At 37.1% G+C, this 24,495-nt stretch overlaps 1 protein-coding gene across 14 annotated transcripts; it reads right to left on the bottom strand.

Moving 5' to 3' along the window:
• Positions 1 to 1,732: 1,732 nt before the first annotated feature.
• LOC139747484 (uncharacterized) lies at positions 1,733 to 24,217 on the bottom strand. Of its 14 annotated transcripts, none has more exons than XM_071659952.1 (7): positions 24,133 to 24,188; positions 21,841 to 21,982; positions 20,273 to 20,833; positions 19,449 to 19,718; positions 15,956 to 16,078; positions 10,466 to 10,765; positions 1,733 to 2,776 (listed from the first exon to the last, which is right to left on the bottom strand). In XM_071659952.1, the coding sequence occupies exons 2-6, from the start codon at positions 21,919 to 21,921 to the stop codon at positions 10,466 to 10,468; spliced, it is 1,335 nt and encodes a 444-aa protein (XP_071516053.1). In that variant the 5' UTR covers positions 21,922 to 21,982; positions 24,133 to 24,188; the 3' UTR covers positions 1,733 to 2,776. The 14 variants fall into 14 exon arrangements, with proteins under 14 accessions (XP_071516053.1, XP_071515969.1, XP_071515979.1 ...); XM_071659944.1 differs by lacking the exon at positions 24,133 to 24,188 and adding an exon at positions 23,751 to 23,979 and having other exon boundaries at positions 2,651 to 2,776; XM_071659936.1 differs by lacking the exons at positions 1,733 to 2,776; positions 24,133 to 24,188 and adding exons at positions 6,543 to 6,680; positions 23,751 to 23,979.
• Between the last annotated feature and the right edge of the window lie 278 nt (positions 24,218 to 24,495).

The following is a 24,495-nucleotide window of genomic DNA, read 5'->3' as shown; positions in this document are numbered from 1 at the left end:
GAGACTGCATAAGTTGTGTGTTTACAGTGTCCACAAAAGACCTTGTCTGCCACTCAATATGTTTTCAAAGGGGATGTCACACTTAAGTTTAACCAGTTTATCATCTCTCCTTTGGCCTTTATTACCATCTGCAAAAGTCTGGGCATGCAACTGGCAAGGTTTCTGAAGTAATCTAGGTCCATAGGGTCTTGATCTGAATGAGGTGAGGCACTGATGAAGTGTTGCAAGAAGCTGCTGCTTGATGATGTTTTCTGAGCACCTGGAAATCTCATGTGTACCCAAATTTTCTTGCTTCCAGGTGAGAATTTGGGTTTTCATCACCTTAAAAAGGTAAAAGCCAGCCATCTTGAGGCATAGGTGGAAGGAGTATAGCTGAAAAAGCATAATTCCTAGAATGAATTGGCAGCTAGGAAAAGTAAAGAAGGAAAATCCTTCCCTCATAGTAGCCTGAGGCACACTGAAAAGAGTTGCTGGTGCTTATACCGTTAGAAATACCAGTCTCAGAGACCAGGTGCATGATGATTTCGCTTTGAGTGCTTCATATGCTTGTCCAACAATAAATCTTAGCCGAGTGTTGTCCTTCAAAATATATGGGGGCAGACAGTGATTTTTGTAGACACTGTATGTAAAGGCTTGGGGGGAATGGGAATGCTGATATTATGAAAGTATAAGTCTGTTGAGTATACGTGGTAGGATGTATGGGAGAATGGTGACGCACAGAAAATCTGACTGGAGAGGAAAAACGTGATATCAGAAGTAGACGCCATGTTAAGCAAGTGTTTGCTTTGAAGAATAAGTGTAAAAGAAACATTGAGAATGAGAGTGAATTGTATTGATGTGGAGAAAGCATATGACTGATTTGACAGAGATCTTATGGAAGGATGAATATTTGACATAATTGGACAGGGTGGTGATTGAGGTAAATGCAAGTCTTTGAAGAAGGGATAGGCACAGTATGCAAGGTGATGTAGAGATATTTGCAAATGGTACAGCCCTGGTGATAGACCCAAGGGAAAAACTCCAAAAGCTGGTGTCAGAGTTTGGAAAACTTTGTGAAAGGAAAATGTGAACAAATGGAAGGTAATGATGTACAACAAGAAGATAAGAGAGGATAATTTGAGCAAAAATTTCTATGGGGAGAACCTGGACGAAATGGAGTGCTTTAAGTATCTGGATATGGATATGGATATGATGGCAGAGAGTGGGAGGGGGGGGTGGGTTTAGATCCTGGGTGCAGTAAGAAGCATATGGAAGGAGAGGATAGTGTCTGTTAAGACAAAAGGTGGTTATCTGTGCAGGTATAGCAGTCTTGGCAGTAATACATGGTTGTGTCTTGGGTCTTCAACACAAGAAAAAGGAAGAGGTTGCACAAAATGGAAATTAAAGGTGCAAGGTGATATATGGTGTAATACAGGTTGACCAATGTAGGTGAGAAGTGTGGTAGTTAGTAGTCTGATTGAGAAAAATGACCAGGGTGTGCTGAAATAGTTTGCACATGGGAGAGGCTGAGTGAAGAAAGATTGACTGAGAAGATATACATAGAAATGGAGTGACTAAAGGAGATGGGAAGACTAAAAAGATTGAAAGATGGGAGTGGAGAAGGGTTTGGGATATCAGGACCTCATGCATGGGATGGACTGAAGTGGATCAACGCAGCATGTGGGGGGTTATGAGTTATCACTGGGCTAAACCAGAGCATTTGAACTGATCAAGGTTAACCAAAAGAATAGTCTGTGGATATTGGCTGTGGAAAATACATTTCTGTTTCAATAAATACACGGCAACTACAGAGTGAAAGTGTGTTAGTGAAGCCGACAAGCATTTGTTCCTGATGCTACCTCACTGGGGCAGTAAGAGCAGCTGAGTAGGAAACAAATTTTTACATACATTGTTCCATATTTTTAAATTGCAGCTCTAAATGGAATATACCCTTTGTGCTCCTCCACTTTGTTAAATTCCGATATCTTATTCCTTACAATACTTGATATTCCATTATTTCATATCATTTCCACAGTCTTTCTTTTTCATTTCAAAATACCCTTTCATTTTCATGTCTTAGTACTTGATATTATTCTAAACCACTCCTCCACTCCAAATTGCATTTCTTTAACATCCTTTGGGTTTTCAACCCATATCTTTTTCCATCCTCTCATTGCTTCCCAATGGTGTTATCATATAATACATTATTCTTGAATTTTAAATTCCTTTTTTAAAGCTCTTTTCATCAAAAAGTTCCTTTACTTCAAGTACACTGAAAAACTGATCCTCTTCTAATATCTTATACCACACAAAAAGCACTGACAATAAATTATATGACTAAGCTCTTTCAGGTCCATTAAGAAAATTCATACTAAGGTAATTAAAGCTACAGCTATACATGATGTTCAGCTATATGTCTTTTGAGATCGCTAAATTTAGTAGAATTAAAAGAACAATGAGAGCAGAAATATGGACTTTCCCTAGAATGAATACGCATGTGAGTCTTCAATGCACCACTCTGAGTACTTCTGTAATTACAGTGCGGGCAGGAGAATGGTTTCTCTCCTGTATGAGTACGAAGGTGAACTTTGAGGATTGAATTGTATGTAAAACTTTTTGGACAGTACGGGCACATAAATGGCTTCTTGCTGTGTTTTCGAATATGTACTAGCAATGGAGAACTGCTAGCAAAGCTCTGGGAACATACAGGACACTCGAAGATTTTCTTTACAGCACTTGTGTTCTCCCATGGTACCCAGGCTCCCTTTACATCTGTCCACTGATCACTCACATTCACCTGTAAGAGATAGCAGTCTTACATATGACTTATAATAAGAATCCAAGCTAATTACCATGTAGTTACCTCTGAATGAATCATTAAGTTGCCTAAATCACAAATTATTAGATAAACATACATGATTTGAAAGACTGAGAGCATCATTGTAGACAGGAAAAGCTTGAAGAATTAATGTAGATACCACAGGATATGTAATCCAATAAAGCTGAGTGGGAAGGATGTATAGTAATGTGGAGAAATAAGTTATTAGAAATATTGCAATTAGTGCAGAGCTGAAAAAGGAGGATTTCTGGAAAGATGTATCTATGTCAGTTACATCATCACTATAGACATGGTAGCTTAAATGCTGGTAAAGAAAAGAACTGTGACAGTTTTAAATGGGAAGATTTGGAATGTTTTAAGCATATGCAGTATGGAAACATAGCTAACAAGCAATGAAACAGCATTATAAAAATAACAGGACAGGTTTAGGGTAAAAACTACCCATATGTGTTATACATGCCATGAAATGCAACTGTCTCTGGCTGGACAGGGGGTTAAAGGTTAGGAGTCTCATGTAAAAGATGGATCTGTTTCAGTGCCTTAGCTTTTTAATATAAACACTAAGTGAGTGGTGACAAGTTAAGACCATCAGTAAAAATTATTGTATAACAAAAAACAGAATGAGGAAGATGAATATGGTTTTGCACATAGATGATACAAAAATAATAATGGAATAAAAAAGTTATAAGCATGAAGGAATCTGGGGACAAGTATAACAAAAGACAACTGATGTGAAAATAGTTTTACTTTTGGCATACTGTCTCCAGTACAATGAATACTCTGGTAAAAGAAAATATTGAAAATAAGTAATGAAATAATAGTCATTAATAAAAAGTAAAAAATAAAGTCTACTGAGAAAAACAATCCAGACTGTGAGGAGAAATTTAACAATTGAACTATGTGTTTGAATTCTAAAGTTGAAATTCGAGGCAGTTTGTGATAATCAGAAACTCGAAGATTAGTGAGGAAATAGTCAGAAGATATAGAGAGTGAGAATAACCTGCAAATTGTCTAATGTGGCTAAGGAGGCAATGATATGCAAGTTATGGAAGTGAAGCAAAATAGCTATCAAGCCTATTCCTAAATGTATCTATAGTTCTGCTATCAACCACTTTGATTGGCAAATCGTTCCATACATTAACAGTCTTTTTGAAGAAAAAGTACTTCACCTCGTTTGAGGTAAAATGTTAGCCAATGCAAATTGCAAATGAATACAGGACAATCAAGTCTTAAATAACTTGATAGATCAAGGTTATCAATACCTTTGATAATTTTGAAAACTTGCATCAAATCAACCTTAGCTTTCTCTTTTCTAAGTTGAATAGATTTAAGTTGTTTAATCTGCTCTCGTAAGAGTCTCAGCCCAGGAATCATCTGGTAGCTCAACACTGCACCATGTCTACAGTCATTTTATTCCACTCATCCACCACTCTTGTACTAAAGAAGTACTTTTTTTTATATCTTTTATAAAAAAAACTTTTGCTTCACTTCATGTTATGTCCTCTAGTTGTCTTATTCCTAAATATTTTATAGAACTGTTTACCATCTACATCACTAATCTGTTTAAGAAAGAAAGAAAATGAGTTATGGTCATATCACCCCATCGCTCTCTTCTAAGCTGGGCAAATTTAAAGCCTCTAGCCCTTTCCTGTAACTTGGTTCTTTTAATTCTGGTGCCATTTTTGTTGCTTTTCTCTATTAGTTCTTTGTGCTTCTTTAGATGCAGTGATCAATCTTGAGAAACATATTTTCTTATCCACATATAATTTTCCAGCATACAGTTTGTCACCTTAACTGTTCTCCTAATGTGGGACTCTGGAAACAGGTTAGGGATGATGTCCACTCCTAAAGCTTATTTCCTGCTATATGATAAGGCTTTCTTTCACTCCGTCAGATCCTCATTACTTTACATGAGCTCGGATTTAATTTCATCAACCACGTATCAGACCAGCTTTGGAGTCTAAGTCCCCTTGTAAGATGATGCAATCCTCCTCTCTTTTCACCATCCCCATGACCTTTGCATCATTTGCAAACAAATCCAGGTTGGAGTCCTTTCCTTCAGGAAAGTCATTTGCATAGATCAAGAAGAGTGGTCTTAGAATAGAACCCTGTGGCACTCCACTGGTCACCTAAACCCATTTGGAGAAGGCTCCATTTAAAACGTGCTATCTGTCACTTAGATGATTTTTTCTTTGTAGAAAGTCATCCATTTGCTTTCTAACTCTCTTTCTCAGAACCTTACAAACCACACTCGTCAGTGAGACTGGTCCTTGTAAGTGGGCATGTGCTCATATGGAAAGATCAAGTAATCATTTTTTTTCATATGTGCAGATCTTCAGACATAGTAGAGACAAGACCTGTGTGAAGTAATCTGAGTAAAAGCAACAGGTCAACCCAGATCCTTCAGGTGAAAAAAAATTATCTAAGCATGGAAACATGATAAAGTTAAAGAAAGCTCAGTTCTTCCATTTTCTATATTTTATTATGCACTAAACATCAAAAAATAACCTGTTCAATTATTCATAATTGTATATATCCAAAGTGTATATACATATATGTTTACCACAAAAGTGATGAAAATAATAAATGAAAAATTCTAAAAGCAAAATTTTTTTAGTTTGTATATAAAGGATGCATTCTTTTCAACATGACAGATCCAGATCAAATTATTCCCAACCTTGGTTTTAAATCTTCAATGCAAAAAAAAGGCAGTCAGTAAACTGAAAACTGACATGTTCATATATAAGGGAGCCTTCAATAGCAAATAAAAAGTTAGACTAACTTTAATCAAATACACACCTTCAGTGATAATGCACCATGGTGTGAAGTGTGAGGCCAAAGTAAAGGAAGGTTAACTACCTCAAATGAGTTATGATACAAAAGAAATGATGAATTGGAACACTTTTATGCATGTAGAAAGTTTTATATAATCCTTTGGTATGTAATGAATATTACAAGACAAAGTAAACCTTCAATAAATAGAAAAACCACAATATGATGTTTGCCAGATGTGGTTTGAAAACAATTTCTAGATGTTTTATATGCAACTGTATACTTGAGTACATATATATGCATCATTACATATAAAGATACTTTTTTCAACTACATATATGTGCCCTTTTAATTAAAGAATATAAACAGTGATCATAAAAATGAAAATATTAATAAAAAAAATCTTTACAAACAATTAAAAAAGGAAGTACATTTATTTGTACTTATTTCTACAGTCCAAGTTGAAAAAGATTCTCATTAAAAAAAAGGACCCTGGTGATTTTGAACATTATACACGTACGGGCTCTGTATTCTGCTCTATCACTGAAAAAAATAGGAGTGCTATACATCCTTTTAATGCCACATAAATCATGTACTGCTCAAATTTTTTTGTACATAAGGTGAAGCATTTTGAACACATTACAGTACCTTTAATACATAAATCCTTCAACCTAATGTAAGCAGGTTTCTAGACTCTGTGTGTATATATATGCTTTCTAAGATCACTTCTATTGGTAGACCTAAATGGGCAATGTGGACAAGAAAATGGCTTCTCCCCGGTGTGAGAACGTATATGAATCTGAAGGTTATATTTTTTTGCAGACCGGTACTGGCAGTGTGGACAACAATGAAATTTGAAGTTACTATGAGTCCGTTGATGTAATTTTAAGTTCTTTTCACTTGCACACTGATAAGGACAGTGTTTGCATGAAAATAAGCCCTCTCCATTACGAGCAATAATATGCCTGAACAGCAAAGAGGGTTCAGGAGTGACATAGGAGTAATAGGGTAACTCGACTTTCTTGCATGTGGATGTGCTATTCTTCTTGTCTTCAACTCCAGTCCTCTGGCCATTAGTGTTCAGCTTCACCTGTAGGGTATGTCTCTCTTATTCATCATTATAAACTTGGGTGAAAGTAAACAACAATGCTGAAAAGCCATTCTCTGGACATTTGATAAAATTTTCAAGGTGCCTCCCACTAAACCCATCAAAAGAGACAAAAGCTGACATTAATACTTTTCATTAAACTTCTTTTTTGTCAGAAATACTAGGACCAACTAAAAAATGAAATGTTCATAGAAAAATAATAATAGAAAAGACTAACTAAATACAATGCAAATCTTCTCCTTAGTCAAAAAATATATTTCACCTTTAAAATAAGTGCAATTAACTATCCATTAATTTGTACATGATTCCTTTGGACCCCTTTTTTGAAGCTATGCCATTCATTCACAAAAGATGAACCCCAGTTAAGAAACTGACTGCCATAACCTGTGTTTTAGACAATTCAAAATGAATTTCATTCACATTATTAAGTACCCAGCTTTCGCAAATAATGTATGAGAGTCCGTAAATGCATGAGCTATGATAACATTTTTGACTCAATCAATCGATAAGGAATCTCCTCAGCAGTAATGTTGATAACAAAAATTAGTTATCAAAAGACAAGTGGTTTATATTTCATGAGGAAAACAAGTAAAACTGATGTGTTCAATTGTCAATAGACAAACAAACATAAAATTGACTTGTTCACCTGCATATCCTAATATACTCATGCTCTCCAAACTTAACAGGATCCAGAAAGATACTTTCTTATCATCATATGCTGCATTACTCAGTCCATCTACCTTACCTTAAGTCTTTAAAATCTGTTCCCACTTGTCTTACTAACAAACTCTTCTTGCTTTTCTCCCCATGTAAATTATTCCATCTTATTCATACCACTTCAGTACTAGTTTCTTTTACTGACAATCCTTTCATAATGCTTAACTCCTTTCTATTTATCTCATTCTTCACTCATTCCACTCTCCTAGCTATAGCAATTTTTTCATTATTTCCTAACCTGTTTGCACTCTTAAAACCTATTCTCATGTTATGGACTTACTTTTGAAACTTTGTGCAAAAATACTTTCTTTGTATGCTATAACCATTTTCAGCACCCCATTACTCTGTACAAAAAAAACATTTCAAGCAACATAAATTCTTGGCTTACTCTAATTCTAACCCAAAGCTAAACACTCAAGCTGCTACTTCTGCTTTCATATTTTCCTCTCTTTAAAGACCTATTTCACTGCTTCTCAGTAACTTTTATCCACACCAAACTCAAAGCTTTCAAGACTCAGAACAAAGACATACTTTAGCAAACCAAGAGAGCCTCTGAAAAATACACACAAACACCACATGGTAGTATGCTGACAGCATATCTAAGTGTGCAAGAATCACTATAGGTCATAACATCATGAAAAAATCTGACGTATTGGACAGGTATTTCTAACCACAGGTTTCACCAATTAGTTAATCAGCCTCATGTTGGTGAGATCTTTACTGATCCCACTTTTTTTGTAAGTTAACAAAAAACTTAACAAATTAGTGAGCATTAATCTAAATTTCCCATGCACCTATAGATGGCAGAGCCCATTGGATGCTCACAAACTAAACTATTGCCAGTCTGTATTTACATTCAGCCAAGACATCAGTGTACTGTGTCTTTTCCATGTGTAAACATGCTTGTAAAGCATCTGGTGATTCAAAGAAAAAACGAAAAACTATAGTGTGCAATGCTCAAGAAAAAAAACAAAAGATGCTTAATTACATCATATAAGCAGTGAAAAGAAATTACTATTATATTCAACAAGCTATACAAATGTTATACAAAAATGATCAAACCTTTGAGAGAAGCAATGAGTCCTCTCTTAAACTCAACCAGGTCATGTGAGACTATAGAGAACTGCTGACAAAGTGCAGAGCTGAAAGACTGCAGAACAACATCTCCCTTCAACTAGCCAGGTTCCACTTAAACAAACAAGATGACAATCAGTCACATAACATTTTTGCTCGAGTCCAAATAAAATCTAACCAATCACTTAAAATGAACCTGAAAATGCCCCTTTCCTTACCTTCAACCCATCACTTACAAGCACCTAAAACATGGTAAGAGCTCTGAGCATCTAAGCCTCAACAGACTACTGTCACCTTGCAGCCAGTTTTATTTTAGTTAGCTTAATTTTCTATATTTTGTGCATAACTTTTGTTTCTGTTCTATAAATCATAAGGTGCATAAAGTATATAAAGTATATCTGTAAAAAAAAAATTGATACCTAAATTTTGTCAAAAGTTATGGTCAATATTGCCTGATGCCAAAACAATAATTTTAACCATGAGAAGTTATGTTTATAAGTTAACTGTTTCCAAAGTAATGAAGTTGTTTTTGAACACACCCTCACTACTGTACAAGGGATACCTGTAAGTGGTTCTTAATTCTGTGACATGGGGCCCTAACAGTAACACAATATGCTGTATAACTGGTCTCCCTTATAATACAGTTACCTTGACAAGGGAGGATCGCTTCTTAAACCCATGGAAATATCTCAGAACACTCTCCCATATCTAAATATGCAAGAATATAACTCTACAATTGCCTTTTCTTGATGATCACTTTAATAATATTTTGGGATATATTATTCTTATTATAGAGGGAGACAATGTGATCAGAAAAGAGAATATTGCACTTTTCCTGTATGCTGAAAGGTCTCTCAACAAACAGGACTTCATATATGGTTGAATATATATGACACTGTTGCGTGTTTGGCATTCCAAATACATGGTTTGATCTGCCAGTGCTCTTCAATCCTTGCACAAAATACTACTATATTAGGAGAACAAGAAGGTACTTATATATTTTAATGCCCTAGGTGCCGACTTCCTTGCTTCAGTTGCCAGTCCATGTGCCTGTGGTCCTCCATTTCCCCTGCCCCCCATGCCTTATATACCCACCCATGCTTCATATGCCCAACCCTGTGCCTCATATGCCCATCAATGTGCCTAAGGAGCCTGCTCTTTTGCCTAAGGTGTCCACCTAGCCTTGTACCTAAGGAGCTTTGTGCCTAAGGTGCCTGCTCCTCTACCACGCTTGTTCTCCCTTACTTTCTCAATTCTGCAAACCCTGCCACATCACCCAAGTTCACAGCCCTTCCTTCCTCTCTTTCTATTCTGTTTCTTTTAACAAGACTAGCATTTACAATACACTTATGACATAAGATATTCAAAACTCATTGTAAAATGAGATGCAAAGCACAAAAAAATTTTTAAAAATTCACAATGCACTCAGAACAAAGAAAAACACTGACACTGCATTCAAGACATGACAAAATGATGTGCACATGACGAAGAAAAGTTACACATGCTTTGAACATGATGAGAACTTAGGCTACACTCAAGACATAGTGAAATGCTAATAATGTTTTTGACACATGACACGAAGCACTGAAGACAAAGTAATACTGGTAATGCACTTTATGTATGATTGTGAACACCCAAGACATGACAAGACATAATGTGCTTGAAAAATGGGCGACTTGGTCTCTCTAGCGATATGGTATGGAAAAAAGGCTTCTGCATAATGACAGTGACTAAGTAAAAAATTGTGAACATAAGAGGATTTTTTTTCTTTTCAAAAATAAATCTATTGGACTCCTATGAAATAGAGAAATATGGGAAATATAGGTACAAGAACTCTGCCATGAGAATAAATGTAAGTATGCATTTTAAAAAAAATTAGTCAAAAGCAAATCCAACATAGTTTTTATATTCACTAAAAAAAAAAAAAGGTTTCTGAATCTGGAATCAAAACTCAAGAATATTAAGTTAAACTGTACCTAGGTAAAATTACTCTCTTCTAAATCTTGATGTAGACGGGGACGGCCAGTGCGAGCTGTAGGGAGGCCTGAGGAGTTGTCTTTTAGCTGCCCTCTCTTCATCATACTACGGTACTGTTTAAGTATGTTTCTCACTGTTGACTCGCTTAACTTCCTGTTTAACTTCTGTGACAGCTCCCTTGCAGCTCTAGAGGGACCCAGCTTCATACAAGCCTTGGCAATTTGCAGCCGCTCCTCAGGGGACCATCGGTTGTAGCCTCCACGGCTTTTTGAGATAAGTGATCCTCCAAAGAGATCCATCTGTTGGTTGATGGCGGCGATAAACTTGACTTCTTCACTAAATTCAGGTGAATTTCAATCACTTAATCCATGGGATTATATTGTGTCTAATGCTCTTGCAACATAATAATACAAAAAAGTTCATATGAGTACTGTTACTTAAAATTTACAATATCCAAAGTGAACTATTCCTTATTTTCTCCTTAGAATCCCAAGTCTTTATTCATTCTTTCTTTGAATATACTATTAAGGACAAATGAAAATGTTAGTCCCCAACTCAAGTGTTCAATCTTAGAAAATTTACTGAATTGGTACAGGTTCACCTGGACTTTAAGAAAAAAATTAATAAAACTCTTATTCACATCAGTTTATTCCAATTAAAGAATTTCCTAAAAGGAAGAGGTAATGTCTGTTATTTATCACTAGTATTCACACAAGTATCATGGTATGCATTTATAGGAATGAAAATATATGTACATTTGTTTATCACCTGAGTAAGGTGAGTGTATGTAATTACCTGAATGTACATTACTGGGAGAGAGTTTACACCCATGTGGTCCAGTCTCAATTTCTATACCATCTAGATTTTTTCAATCTCTGTTAGCGCTGGCATTCACAGTCTTCTTGCTTAGACTATTCCAGCCATCCACTACCCTTATACTAAACCATTACTTCTTTACCAGCCCCTTCCTCACCTTCCAGTCATGGCTTCTAGTAACTCTGGTACTACATCTTGTAAGAAATGTTTACTATCCGGATCATCCAGCTGATTCAGGAACTTAAAGGCTGTTATCAGGTCACCCCTCTTTCTTCTGTCCTCCAAGGTGGACAGCTATTTAGCCTTTAAGTGACCAGATCTAAGAGTTATAATCCAGCTTTGGTCTAATAAATGCTGTGAAAATTTACCAAACATTTTTGAATGCAATTCCAATATTTCCCAGCAGATAGTTTACTTCTTTCTTTGTGCTCTAGATGTACACCTCTAGCAACAGAGCAGGTACAATGTCAATTCCTAGATCTTTTTAACATATCTATCCCTCATTTTTCATTATATAGTATTCAAACAGGTCTTCTCTTCTCACGTCCTATTCTCATTACCACTTATCACACCAACTTTGCAGTTTGTCCCGCTACCCTTGTAAAAGATGCAAAGATTTTACTTCTTAATTCTCTCATGACTTCCGTATCATCTGCAAACAAGTTTAGCTGAGTCTAGTCCTTCAGACAAGTCACTCACTTATATCAAGGATGGCAGTGGGCCCATGACCAAGCCTAACAGCACTCCAATTATAACATCAGCCCATTTCATGCAAGAATAAGTGTCCTTTGTTCCTTTTTACATATGTTATCCTCAATCCACTACAGGAGTTGCTCCTTATTCCTGCCTGAAGATCAAGCTTCTTCATCAAAATCTGAAGGGTAATCATGTCAAAGGATTTCAGGCATTCTAAAAATGCAGTCTACCCATACATCTCTATTTTCTAAGACTGAGCTCACTATCATATTAGTCTCAAAAGGTTGTTAAACAACTTCTTTCCACTGGACCTTCTTGTCTCCCATTTAGTAAGGTTTCCTTTGTAGGAAGTCATTCACTTGTTTTCTGATTATCTTTTGCAGTGTTTTACAAACCACACTAGTCAACCTGACAAGCATGTAATTTAGCATAATTTCTCAGTTTCCTATATCAAATATATCCAAGACATTTGCTCCCTACCAAAATCTTTGAAATTATCCCCTTCTCTAGTATCCTAAAGAACAGTATTTGAACAGGTCTAGCAAGTGTTTCTGTGCACTCCTTCAACACATACATCGGCCTTATATAGCTTAAGCTGTTTCCATATCTTGATTATTTAATTCCAAAACTCCCTCCCCCTCACACTTTTCTAACTTAAAAAAAGTTGCTCGAGACACACCCAGCTACCCAGGTCAGCCCCTGCCACCTGACCCCCCCTTAATCACTCTCCCTTGCAAGGGTTACAACCAGACAAAGCAGACAGTGCTTGGCCTAGAAAGACTGGTGTTGTATGGCGGGAACCAAATGTGATTTTGGGATCCAAATAACTTTGTTAAGTACTGGCACCTGATAAGGTGGAATGTCTCCACAAAACATGTCGTGCCACATGTATAGATAAATTTCATGTAAATAAATTGCATGAACTCCTTCTGAAGCATGATTATACCTTCATACTATCATAACGGACAAGTGTGATCATCATACCTATATATATATCATCATATATATTATACTTAACTGCCATCTCCCACGTTTGCGAGGTAGTGCAAGGAAACAGACGAGGAATGGCCCAACCCACCCACAAACACATGAATATACATTAACGCCCACACACGCATACATATGTACCTATACACTTCAACGTATACACACATACACATACACAGACATCTACATGTATACACATATCCATACTTGCTGCCTTCATCCATTCCTGTCACCACCCCACCACACACATACATTTTAACATATACGTACACGGACATATACATATATACACGTACATATCCATACTTGCTGCCTTCATCCATTTTCATTGCTACCCCGCCACACACGAAATACCAACCCCTCCCCTAACAAGGCAGCGCCAGGGACAGACAAAAAGGCCACATTCGTTCACACTCAGTCTCTAGCTGTCATGTGTAAAGCACCAAAACCACAGCTCCCTTTCCACATCCAGGCCCCACAAACCTTTCCATAGCTTATCCCAAATGCCTCACACACCCTGGTTCAATCCATTAACAGTATATATGTGTGTGTGTGTGTGTGTATAGCATTAATGGGATGGCCTTAATTAGGGCCTCAGCTAACAGGAAAAATTACACATTCATAAATGTGGGGGAATCACATATTTACATCACACAAACATAAAACACCTCCAACTGGTTTATTCTAAACTGTCATGCAGAGATTTCTAAACAGCTTTTAAAAGACAAAGATTTATTTTGATTAACACAGGGTACACGTTACACAGTCATTTGAGTTGCTATTATCTTTCTGCTGGGAGCAAAAGTCAGATCTGTTGTCAGAAGTGAGAAAACTAAGATGAACACATTCCCTTCCCTAACAGTATTAAAAACATATATATACTAAACACTACAAACTTACACACATTGATTACATGTGTGCCAATGTACTTTCATTTTCATACCTAATAGCACACAGAATACCCACTACTGTGACTTAGAATAAATTCCTAAACAAACATCCACACAGGTGATGTGAATGACATTACTCATGACCCCCAAAATTACCAAGTATGATTTTCTTTGAGGATTTAGACATTCTAAGGACCATCTTTTATACTTCAGATGTAGATAAACATATGCACTTTTGCAAATAAGTAGGTTCCAAGCAAAAAATTTATCCATGAGGAAGTTAAGATGCACTCTGATTATCAGTAATAAAGGCTGCTCCTGCAAAGTTTAAGCAAAAACCAAGATGTTGGCATGAAGACTGAGCACATACTGAGAGTACAGACTAATAGAGAAATTTCCAGTGACAATAGACAGGAGAGTTAAAACCATAATAAGCCCCTTTGCCAAAGACACACAAAAAATAATGTACACATATAACTTAAAAAGTGCAATAAGGACATACAAGTTTAGGTAGCATGGAATCCAAATCCTATGGTAAGGCTTCCTATATAATAGGGTTCCCACAGAAATGCCAATTCAAAATTTCCAGACCTTTTTTCCAACCAAAAGATAATTCTTCTCTGACCATAGCAAAAATAATAAAACTTTCATGGACACACTGACACAACCATTAAAACAACATGAATCATTGTGTACAACCTGTTAAGTGATTTTTTGATTATACAAATACAAACACACTTTGAACTTTAAATGAGTCTGTCATATGAAGTATCTTTAAAGTAAGTGCCAGCCCAAATTTGATTTCTATTCAGAAATAACAGAGAGAGCAAAACAAGTAGTGCCCTTTCTGTCTTACTTTCATCATACTCAAATCACCTATGCACAACAACTAACATCAGCAACACTTGGAATGTTGTGGTCAAATTCTTCCTGATCCTTGGACAAGGCATCTAAAACTTCCAGTTGGTGCTATCTCCACCTACATCATGTTTTCTGTGTTGATTTTATGAGGCCAAATTTTGAAGTGGGCAAAACTAATTGATCTAGCATGTCCAAGAGATTCTACATCAAAGTACTATTACAACTTTTTTATTTCTCCTGTCCCCAAAACACAGAAGCAAGTCCAACTGCTCCTCTGGCAACACTATTCAGCAATTCATCAGATAAACCAACAAATATCGTTCATAGTTTCTGGCCTTTCCTTAGCAATTCTTTTATGAAACACCTGACAAGACCAAAATAAGACAAGGAAGGAATATTAAGCTGATCCACACACAAATTTATCAGTTTTCTATGAAAAAATGTGCAGGGATAGCTTAACAATCTTAGCACTTGATGAACTTAAATAATGACTGATTACAATTTCCATGGCCCACATAATCACTGAGGTTAGTACCTGATCATTCAACACAACACAAGCAACTGAGTGCCTGATAGTGCTGATTCCTGTTTTTCTTTTAGTGGTGGGAATGCAACAACTTAACCATTACTTTTCACTTCTGTTCCATGATGTTCACCAGGTGGTCTTGGTTTGACCCAAACTAGGGCAAAGACTGTATTTCTCTATTTACCTTAAAGAAATGGTCAACTTTCAGCTGGTGTTTTTTTCCTTGAGAATGACTGGAAAGGGATCTCTTTCCCATATTTGACAACTCAATATTCACTCCACACAAGATGCAACATGCTCTGAATTCTGATTTTGGGTCTTTCCTCACCCATTTGGAAAGTTCTTCATCCTCTAACCATAATGGGTTAAACTTGGTTTTTCTCATCATTTTTGTTTTAACATTAGTCAAATAATATCTCTGAAAAAAAAAATAATACAATATCACTTACAGAAGACTTACTCTCTGTTTCTTAAAAACAATATAAAGGAAACTGCCTTAGCCACAGTGTATTGGTCCTAGTTACTTAAAAGTACTTGACCATAATTTCAAAATTCTATGGCTCTTCCCTGACCTCTTCCTTTCAAATCTAAATTATCACTTGACTGCAAAATTCTGTCTTCTCTTATTTTGGAAAAATTGGAAATTTAGTGACTTCCCTGAACTGTGGGAACCCTGTATGAACAAAAAGTATATAAGGTGTGTCAACACTAACCATCTGCTGCTCTTGCTGAGGTGCTCCCTGCTGGGATATTATGGGAGAGGATGACTCGAAGATTCCCGCCCCACTGTACCCATCCAGTCTTGACAATTCTCCCAGTGCTCCTTCTGTCATCCACTGGAAAAGAATTTTTTATAGTTATGACTGTGCATGCTTAAAATCATACACCATGAATACACATACAAAACCTGTATTCTTTAACTATGGGCAATATCAGAGTATTTACTTCAAACACTAATATCCAAATTCAACAGTGGACCAAAAAGTGTGTAAAAATAAAAATCATACCATCATTTTTTCATAACAGCTTGCCTTTTTCCACTTTTGTGAGTTAGCATTAGAAATGGAAAACTGAGCCATTAAGGAAAAATCCCTGCTTTGATCCTTCTTCCCTTTCTACTTTTAAAAAGTGATGATACGAGTATATCAATAACAATGATGAATTTCTTTTCATATTTGTTCACTGTTTCCCATAATAATGAGGTAGCACCAAGAGTAGATGAAAGTAATAGCTTCATTAACTATCTGTCATTGTCACATCTATCAACTTATCAACTATCTTTAACACCATTCACATTTACAGAGGATAAATCAATTGCATACATCTCAATTAATTCACTTACTTCTTCAACTTATGTGCACTGTGATAAATGATCTACAGCTTATTTTTTTTTTTTTTTTTTTTATACTTTGTCGCTGTCTCCCGCGTTTGCGAGGTAGCGCAAGGAAACAGACGAAAGAAATGGCCCAACCCCCCCCCCCCCCATACACATGTACATACACACGTCCACACACGCAAATATACATACCTACACAGCTTTCCATGGTTTACCCCAGACGCTTCACATGCCTTGCTTCAATCCACTGACAGCACGTCAACCCCTGTATACCACATGACTCCAATTCACTCTATTTCTTGCCCTCCTTTCACCCTCCTGCATGTTCAGGCCCCGATCACACAAAATCTTTTTCACTCCATCTTTCCACCTCCAATTTGGTCTCCCTCTTCTCCTCGTTCCCTCCACCTCCGACACATATATCCTCTTGGTCAATCTCTCCTCACTCATTCTCTCCATGTGCCCAAACCATTTCAAAACACCCTCTTCTGCTCTCTCAACCACGCTCTTTTTATTTCCACACATCTCTCTTACCCTTACGTTACTTACTCGCTCAAACCACCTCACACCACACATTGTCCTCAAACATCTCATTTCCAGCACATCCATCCTCCTGCGCACATCTCTATCCATAGCCCACGCCTCGCAACCATACAGCATTGTTGGAACCACTATTCCCTCAAACATACCCATTTTTGCTTTCCGAGATAATGTTCTCGACTTCCACACATTTTTCAAGGCTCCCAAAATTTTCGCCCCCTCCCCCACCCTATGATCCACTTCCGCTTCCATGGTTCCATCCGCTGACAGATCCACTCCCAGATATCTAAAACACTTCACTTCCTCCAGTTTTTCTCCATTCAAACTCACCTCCCAATTGACTTGACCCTCACCCCTACTGTACCTAATAACCTTGCTCTTATTCACATTTACTCTCAACTTTCTTCTTCCACACACTTTACCAAACTCAGTCACCAGCTTCTGCAGTTTCTCACATGAATCAGCCACCAGCGCTGTATCATCAGCGAACAACAATTGACTCACTTCCCAAGCTCTCTCATCCCCAACAGACTTCATACTTGCCCCTCTTTCCAGGACTCTTGCATTTACCTCCTTTACAACCCCATCCATAAACAAATTAAACAACCATGGAGACATCACACACCCCTGCCGCAAACCTACATTCACTGAGAACCAATCACTTTCCTCTCTTCCTACACGTACACATGCCTTACATCCTCGATAAAAACTTTTCACTGCTTCTAACAACTTGCCTCCCACACCATATATTCTTAATACCTTCCACAGAGCATCTCTATCAACTCTATCATATGCCTTCTCCAGATCCATAAATGCTACATACAAATCCATTTGCTTTTCTAAGTATTTCTCACATACATTCTTCAAAGCAAACACCTGATCCACACATCCTCTACCACTTCTGAAACCGCACTGCTCTTCCCCAATCTGATGCTCTGTACATGCCTTCACCCTCTCAATCAATACCCTCCCATATAATTTACCAGGAATACTCAACAAACTTATACCTCTGTAATTTGAGCACTCACTCTTATCCCCTTTGCCTTTGTACAATGGCACTATGCACGCATTCCGCCAATCCTCAGGCACCTCACCATGAGTCATACATACATTAAATAACCTTACCAACCAGTCAACAATACAGTCACCCCCTTTCTTAATAAATTCCACTGCAATACCATCCAAACCTGCTGCCTTGCCGGCTTTCATCTTCCGCAAAGCTTTTACTACCTCTTCTCTGTTTACCAAATCATTTTCCCTAACTCTCTCACTTTGCACACCACCTCGACCAAAACACCCTATATCTGCCACTCTGTCATCAGACACATTCAACAAACCTTCAAAATACTCATTCCATCTCCTTCTCACATCACCGCTACTTGTTATCACCTCCCCATTTACGCCCTTCACTGAAGTTCCCATTTGCTCCCTTGTCTTACGCACCCTATTTACCTCCTTCCAGAACATCTTTTTATTCTCCCTAAAATTTACTGATAGTCTCTCACCCCAACTCTCATTTGCCCTTTTTTTCACCTCTTGCACCTTTCTCTTGACCTCCTGTCTCTTTCTTTTATACTTCTCCCACTCAATTGCATTTTTTCCCTGCAAAAATCGTCCAAATGCCTCTCTCTTCTCTTTCACTAATACTCTTACTTCTTCATCCCACCACACACTACCCTTTCTAAACAGCCCACCTCCCACTCTTCTCATGCCACAAGCATCTTTTGCGCAATCCATCACTGATTCCCTAAATACATCCCATTCCTCCCCGACTCCCCTTACTTCCATTGTTCTCACCTTTTTCCATTCTGTACACAGTCTCTCCTGGTACTTCCCCACACAGGTCTCCTTCCCAAGCTCACTTACTCTCACCACCTTCTTCACCCCAACATTCACTCCTCTTTTCTGAAAACCCATACTAATCTTCACCTTAGCCTCCACAAGATAATGATCAGACATCCCTTATACACCATTATAACCCCTTCCTGGATTTTCATCATGCACAAGAAATTGAAAAAAAAAATCCTTTCCGTCTTCCTCACCTGAAATACCTTGAGCCCTAGAAATTCACTCTACTTTTTTTCAGTCTACCTCTTTTCCTTGAACCTTCAACAACAATACTGCAGAAATGAACCAACAAATCATCTCCCAAACATTTTACAGGGTCATATGAACTTCAAGTGCTTACATATCACTTATAACACAGAAAATAAAATTCTACTTCAAGAACTGAATAACCTGATAAGATAGAAAATAAAATTCTACTTCAAGAACTGAATAACCTGATAAGATTTCAATCTGCTCTGTCTGGTATTCCTTTATGGACTTACCCCTTGTAATTCTGTAGAACTGACAGAAGTATCAGGTACATTAGTTGGGGGAGGCAGGATTTCCTGATGGTCAAGGGGTTGTTTGCCATAATCTTCAGATACTGGAAAAGAGCAGCCATCTTTGGTAACAGGTCCAACTCTGGCATCTTCCATCTTACATGAGGAACTATGACTTTGATAATCCAACTCAGGATCAGATACTCTCATGGTATTAGTATTATCAACGTCTTCTACCATTTCTTCCTTAATATCAGTTTCAATATACACATCCTACAAAAAGAAAACATGTATTATTCATGAGGAAGTTATGACAAGAGATTAGGATAAAGACACATATCAACCTACTGGTCTTTAGTACTATGAGAAACATAAACCTCAAGGTTCCCTACAATTGGCAATAGAGCAGCCCTTTCAGTGAGAGAGGTCTTGGAGTAATATAATAGTAATAATATTCCCTGTGGATAGGGGAGAAAGAATACTTCCCATGTATTCCCTGCATGTCATAAAAGGCGACTAAAAGGGAGGGAGCAGGGGGCTGGAAATAATTTTCCAAAAGGAACAGAGAAGGGGGCCAGGTGAGGATATTCCCTCAAAGGCCCAGTCCTCTGTTCTTAATGCTACCTTACTAATGCAGGAAATGGCGAATAGTATGAAAAAAAAAAAAAAATTTCATAGTTTCATACCTATTCACTATTACTCTGTCAGGATATAAATATGATCATAAATATTCAAATATTTTGTTTCCCATCAATCCTCCAGTGATAGTTGCAAAATAAATATAAAAGACATTCCTCTATAAGCTTAAGAAAATTTTATAAACATACCTCAATTTGACTAAAAGAAGATCCCTCAGATGCTTGAAGATGATCAATAACTTGATCCACTTGCTCCTGTTCTAAACCTTCAGTAAGAATTTTTGAATGTTCTGAAGTTTGTTTCTTCTCACCACACAGGGAAGTTACAGAAGGGAGGGAGCCACCCAAGACCTGTGATTGTTCTCTCTGGCTTGAAGTGTTGCTTTCTTCGTACCTCCGTCGTTTGGCTTGTGGACTTATTTCATCATGACTAGGATTACAGGCATGTATTTTTTTCTTGCTTGTTGAGGGTGGTGTATCAGGTACAGCCAAACCTTTAATTTGTAAAAGTTCTGCAGCCCTGATCAACAATGACAGAGTGCTTTGGGGAACACTAACTTCACCAGCATACATATAGCTTAATAATGCTTCCAGTTCGCTGCATTTGATATCATTTAGAACAATAACAGGATGTTTACAAGGCGTCTTTTCAAAAATGTTTTCCAGATATTCACTGCACGTTGACAAAACCAACTTGTGCAAAGGGTAGAACTTGCCTTCACATGCCAAGGTCACATCTGTGAAACTCCCCTGTGAAAAAAGGAAGGGGATGGGCATAAACAGAGACAACTTCTACCATCATACAGCTCAAAAAAGTCTCAAATATACACATGGAAATCATAGTTGGCTGAGTCTAGAATTCTAAAATGACTTATGATCCATCCATGTGGCTTAACTGGGGAATTCAACAGCTTATTCAATTGTAAGCCTGCTCTAACTTAGTCTTTAAATTCATCAATGCAAATGGAAAGGTTCTTATTATAAGTTGCTTCACAGATGCCTCAAGAAAATGTATAAACTACAGATGAGCATAAAGATATTGGGATCCTGTCCCTATGTTCATAGATACTGCCAAAAGTGTTTGATGATATATACATATACATACTGAAATCAACAGTGGTGTAATTCAACCTGATTTTTGGGATGATAATTTCAGGTGAAGTGGGTGGCAGTACTGGTGAGAGTTGGGGGCATAGGTGGGTGCAGTGTCAATGGCACAGACAGTGGTGTATATGGTTGTAAAGATGATGGTGGCAAAGATGTTGAGAGACTACAGTAGGTATGGTGGCTGTGGCAGACTTAGTGATACAAATGGTAGATATGGTGCCATAGAAGGTGACTGATGGGATGGGAGAGGTAGTGGTTATCATGGTGGCAAAAGGGATCCTTCAGAAAATAAATTGTAAACACACAGAGAGGCATAGTTAGAAAGACTTATTACTCTCTGAAATCCCAAATCTTTGTTTTGTAAGGCCATAAACATCTAAAGCAATACACCTCTTCCTTAACCAACATTTTCTTTTCCCATACTGGTATTTCTACTAGAAAGTCAGAGCAGAAATTGTTACAGAATGAATTTCAAATTTTTCTCATTTTTTGCAACAATCTAAAGTGAACCCAAATTCAAGACTCCTCACAAGTGACTTCCTCAACTTATCCAAACCTGATACTTTTAATGACTGGAGTATCAATAACCACATAAGCCATCTCTGCTTCACTGCTAAATGTGAAATCTTTAAAACTTGGAATAAACCCACCTTTTCCCGAAGTCTTGAAAGGATATCACAAAATGTAGCATGGTGGCTATCCCATGACAGTAGTAACATTCCATCTGACATTTTGCTGTTCTAATGGGAAGCTGATGATGAAACTACAATTGTCCTCAGCTTCAAGGAAGTCCTGAAGAAAATAAAACTGTTATAATTTCAGTCTCATTACTTACAATTAATGATTCTTCAAACTGTAAAAGTCAATTTCATTTTCAAATAAATGGATTAAATATTTTCTACTTTCAATGAATTTATATTTACACTTCAGTGTTGCCTTGTGCATACTTTTTCATTTTAGGGTACTGTACAAAAGATATTAAAGGGAAATCTTTCAACATCTCTAAGTATCTGTTAAACACGTTACTGTTATCAATGCGTTCATTCTTCAAAATGTCTTTAAAGGTTTACATATTTTTTTCTTCAAATATCTGAAGAATTAAAGCACAAGTTAAACTACTTTATACAAATACCATACACAGTATCATTTATTATGCTGCAGCAAATAGGTGTTCACTCAGATTATTAGGAGAAATACAATGTTCATGAGAATACACATATTTACTGCATATATGTTCCTTTAATTAACATACAGATCTTAAAAGCTTGCAGTTATATATTCTTTTCATTTTCACTCCTGAAACATTACAAGAAAGAAAATTGAGGTTTTGACACCCAATGTTGCAAAGAATTTGTCAGAGAAATTTTGTTGTAACTGTACCGTCATAACACTCAGTCAAATGTGCCTTATCTGAAAAATCATATCTCATTTTTCTATCTCCCTCGAATCATCAAGACTAATTGGATGGTCAAGAAACTTCATAAAAAACAATACAAATGCAAAAATGTCCACATGAAGAAAATCAAATATACAATACTGCCTATTTCTCTAACAAATCTATACACAGTCATAAAAAATTCAACGAAATACAGATGCTGCAAGTGCTTGAAGTATGACTGTCCATGTTTTTTCTTAATTTCTCCAGAGATATCCTAACATTTCATGTAAGAAGCTGGTTCAAACACAAATAAGCATTTCACATGAAAGAGCTGTGCATTTTGCTCCCACTTTATCTTATACCTGTATAATGTACAGCATGTATAATTCTATATAACAAGCTGGTGCTCAGTAAGGAGGCAAGTAGTTGGGAGTCAGGTGAAGGTGAGACGTAGCAAGGGAAGCTTCTTAATTTGTCTAGTTATTTTTTCTTCAGTAGTGATAAAGATTACATACGTATGAAAAAACTGACAGGTACAAGTCATTGAAAACAGTTAATGAATGCGAGATGATACAGGGATGCAAATGTCAAAAATGTATGCAATAGGACTTGAGATGACACTATAACAGAGATGATTCTATAACCGAGGTTTGGATGTTCAGTTTTTCCCATGAAAAATAAGTCATGCTATGATGATCTCTTTATAGCTGTATCATCCCAATCATTGTTTAAGTACTCTCTGACACTTCCATCCTATATCAGCATAAATTCATAAAGTGTTATTATTACCTGTATGTTTGAAACTGCATTAACCCCAAACTTACCCATACATGCATATCCTACTCCTCTTACCTTGCTATCTTTCAATAAATCATAATGCTTAATTTCGTGCTTAAGTATATCAATACTTTATCCTTTAATTACTATGCACTCACAATATCCAAATATAACGATATAGAGCTAAACTAAATATCAACCATCTTAATGACTTGTATTAATTATAAGCAATGTTATTAAACAGATTTCGTGCAACTCCCTCAAAAGACAAAGTGGCTGGGCAAAACTGATACTAGTACTTTACTCTCAGGTGGAATACCTAACTGGCATGGCGTCAGCAGGTAATGCATATACTACACTTAAATCATGATGAGATACATCAACAGGGCTGTGACAAAGTCTCACCGTAGTATACTACCTGCAGCCACGGAAGCTCTCACACCTGCATCACAGCAAAACACCTGCAGCTGCACAAGCTGTATGAACCCACACGTAACAGCAGGAGTGTAAACTTGACGATTACGGCCAAAAAGCCAATCAACCAAGCTGTTACACTTAGCACAGTCAGCAGCTGTTGCACAACCGAAGTAATAAGCCTACGACCTGAGTGTCAAACATCAACACAGTTCTTGGTTCTTACTAAGGGTTTACGTTGTTTCCCTTGTAACGCTAAGTCTGTCAAGTAGCACCTTTCTGTAAATCATGTTACTAGCACACATTACTTACATAAACCACATCAATTAACCTTAACATCTGATAAATTAAATTACAACTAAGTCAGGTATACAGGTTTACTTGAGCAGCTATCAACAAACGGTTTGTATTGCCATCAATGTTACTGTATACTGATTTTCTTCTCAGCAGTTTGTGCTAATCTTAGCGTCAGAAGTTGCTAAAGTAAGCAGATATAAATCATCTGTATTTTGTCGCATTAGATAATTTCTGTAAAATCATGAATGTATATCACGAAAGAAATTATGATATAGGACAGTTTACGGAGATGAGGAAGAATATACTGAGAGATCAGGCATGCCACAGGGCAACCCATGACTGTCACTACTGCCTCCTGGTGCTGTGTCCCATGATTGTCACTACTGCCTCCTGGTGTTGCGTCCCATGATTGTCACTACTGCCTCCTGGTGCTGTGTCC

This window comes from Panulirus ornatus, chromosome 5 (assembly GCF_036320965.1).
Source record: "Panulirus ornatus isolate Po-2019 chromosome 5, ASM3632096v1, whole genome shotgun sequence".
Lineage (NCBI taxonomy): Eukaryota > Metazoa > Arthropoda > Malacostraca > Decapoda > Palinuridae > Panulirus > Panulirus ornatus.
Note: the sequence above shows the minus strand (reverse complement) of the source record. Positions and strands in the feature narration are given on the sequence as shown.

What these genes read in the sequence shown, in the direction of transcription:
- LOC139747484 (XM_071659868.1), bottom strand. Translation starts at nt 21,921, where the DNA reads ATGTCAGATGGAATGTTACTACTGTCATGGGATAGCCACCATGCTACA. An exon ending in GTTCTACAGAATTACAAGGG is followed by an intron (nt 16,079 to 19,448) that starts GTAAGTCCATAA and finishes ATTCTTTTCCAG; the next exon opens with TGGATGACAGAAGGAGCACT. An exon ending in CTCAGCAAGAGCAGCAGATG is followed by an intron (nt 2,777 to 15,955) that starts GTTAGTGTTGAC and finishes TATCTCTTACAG; the next exon opens with GTGAATGTGAGTGATCAGTG.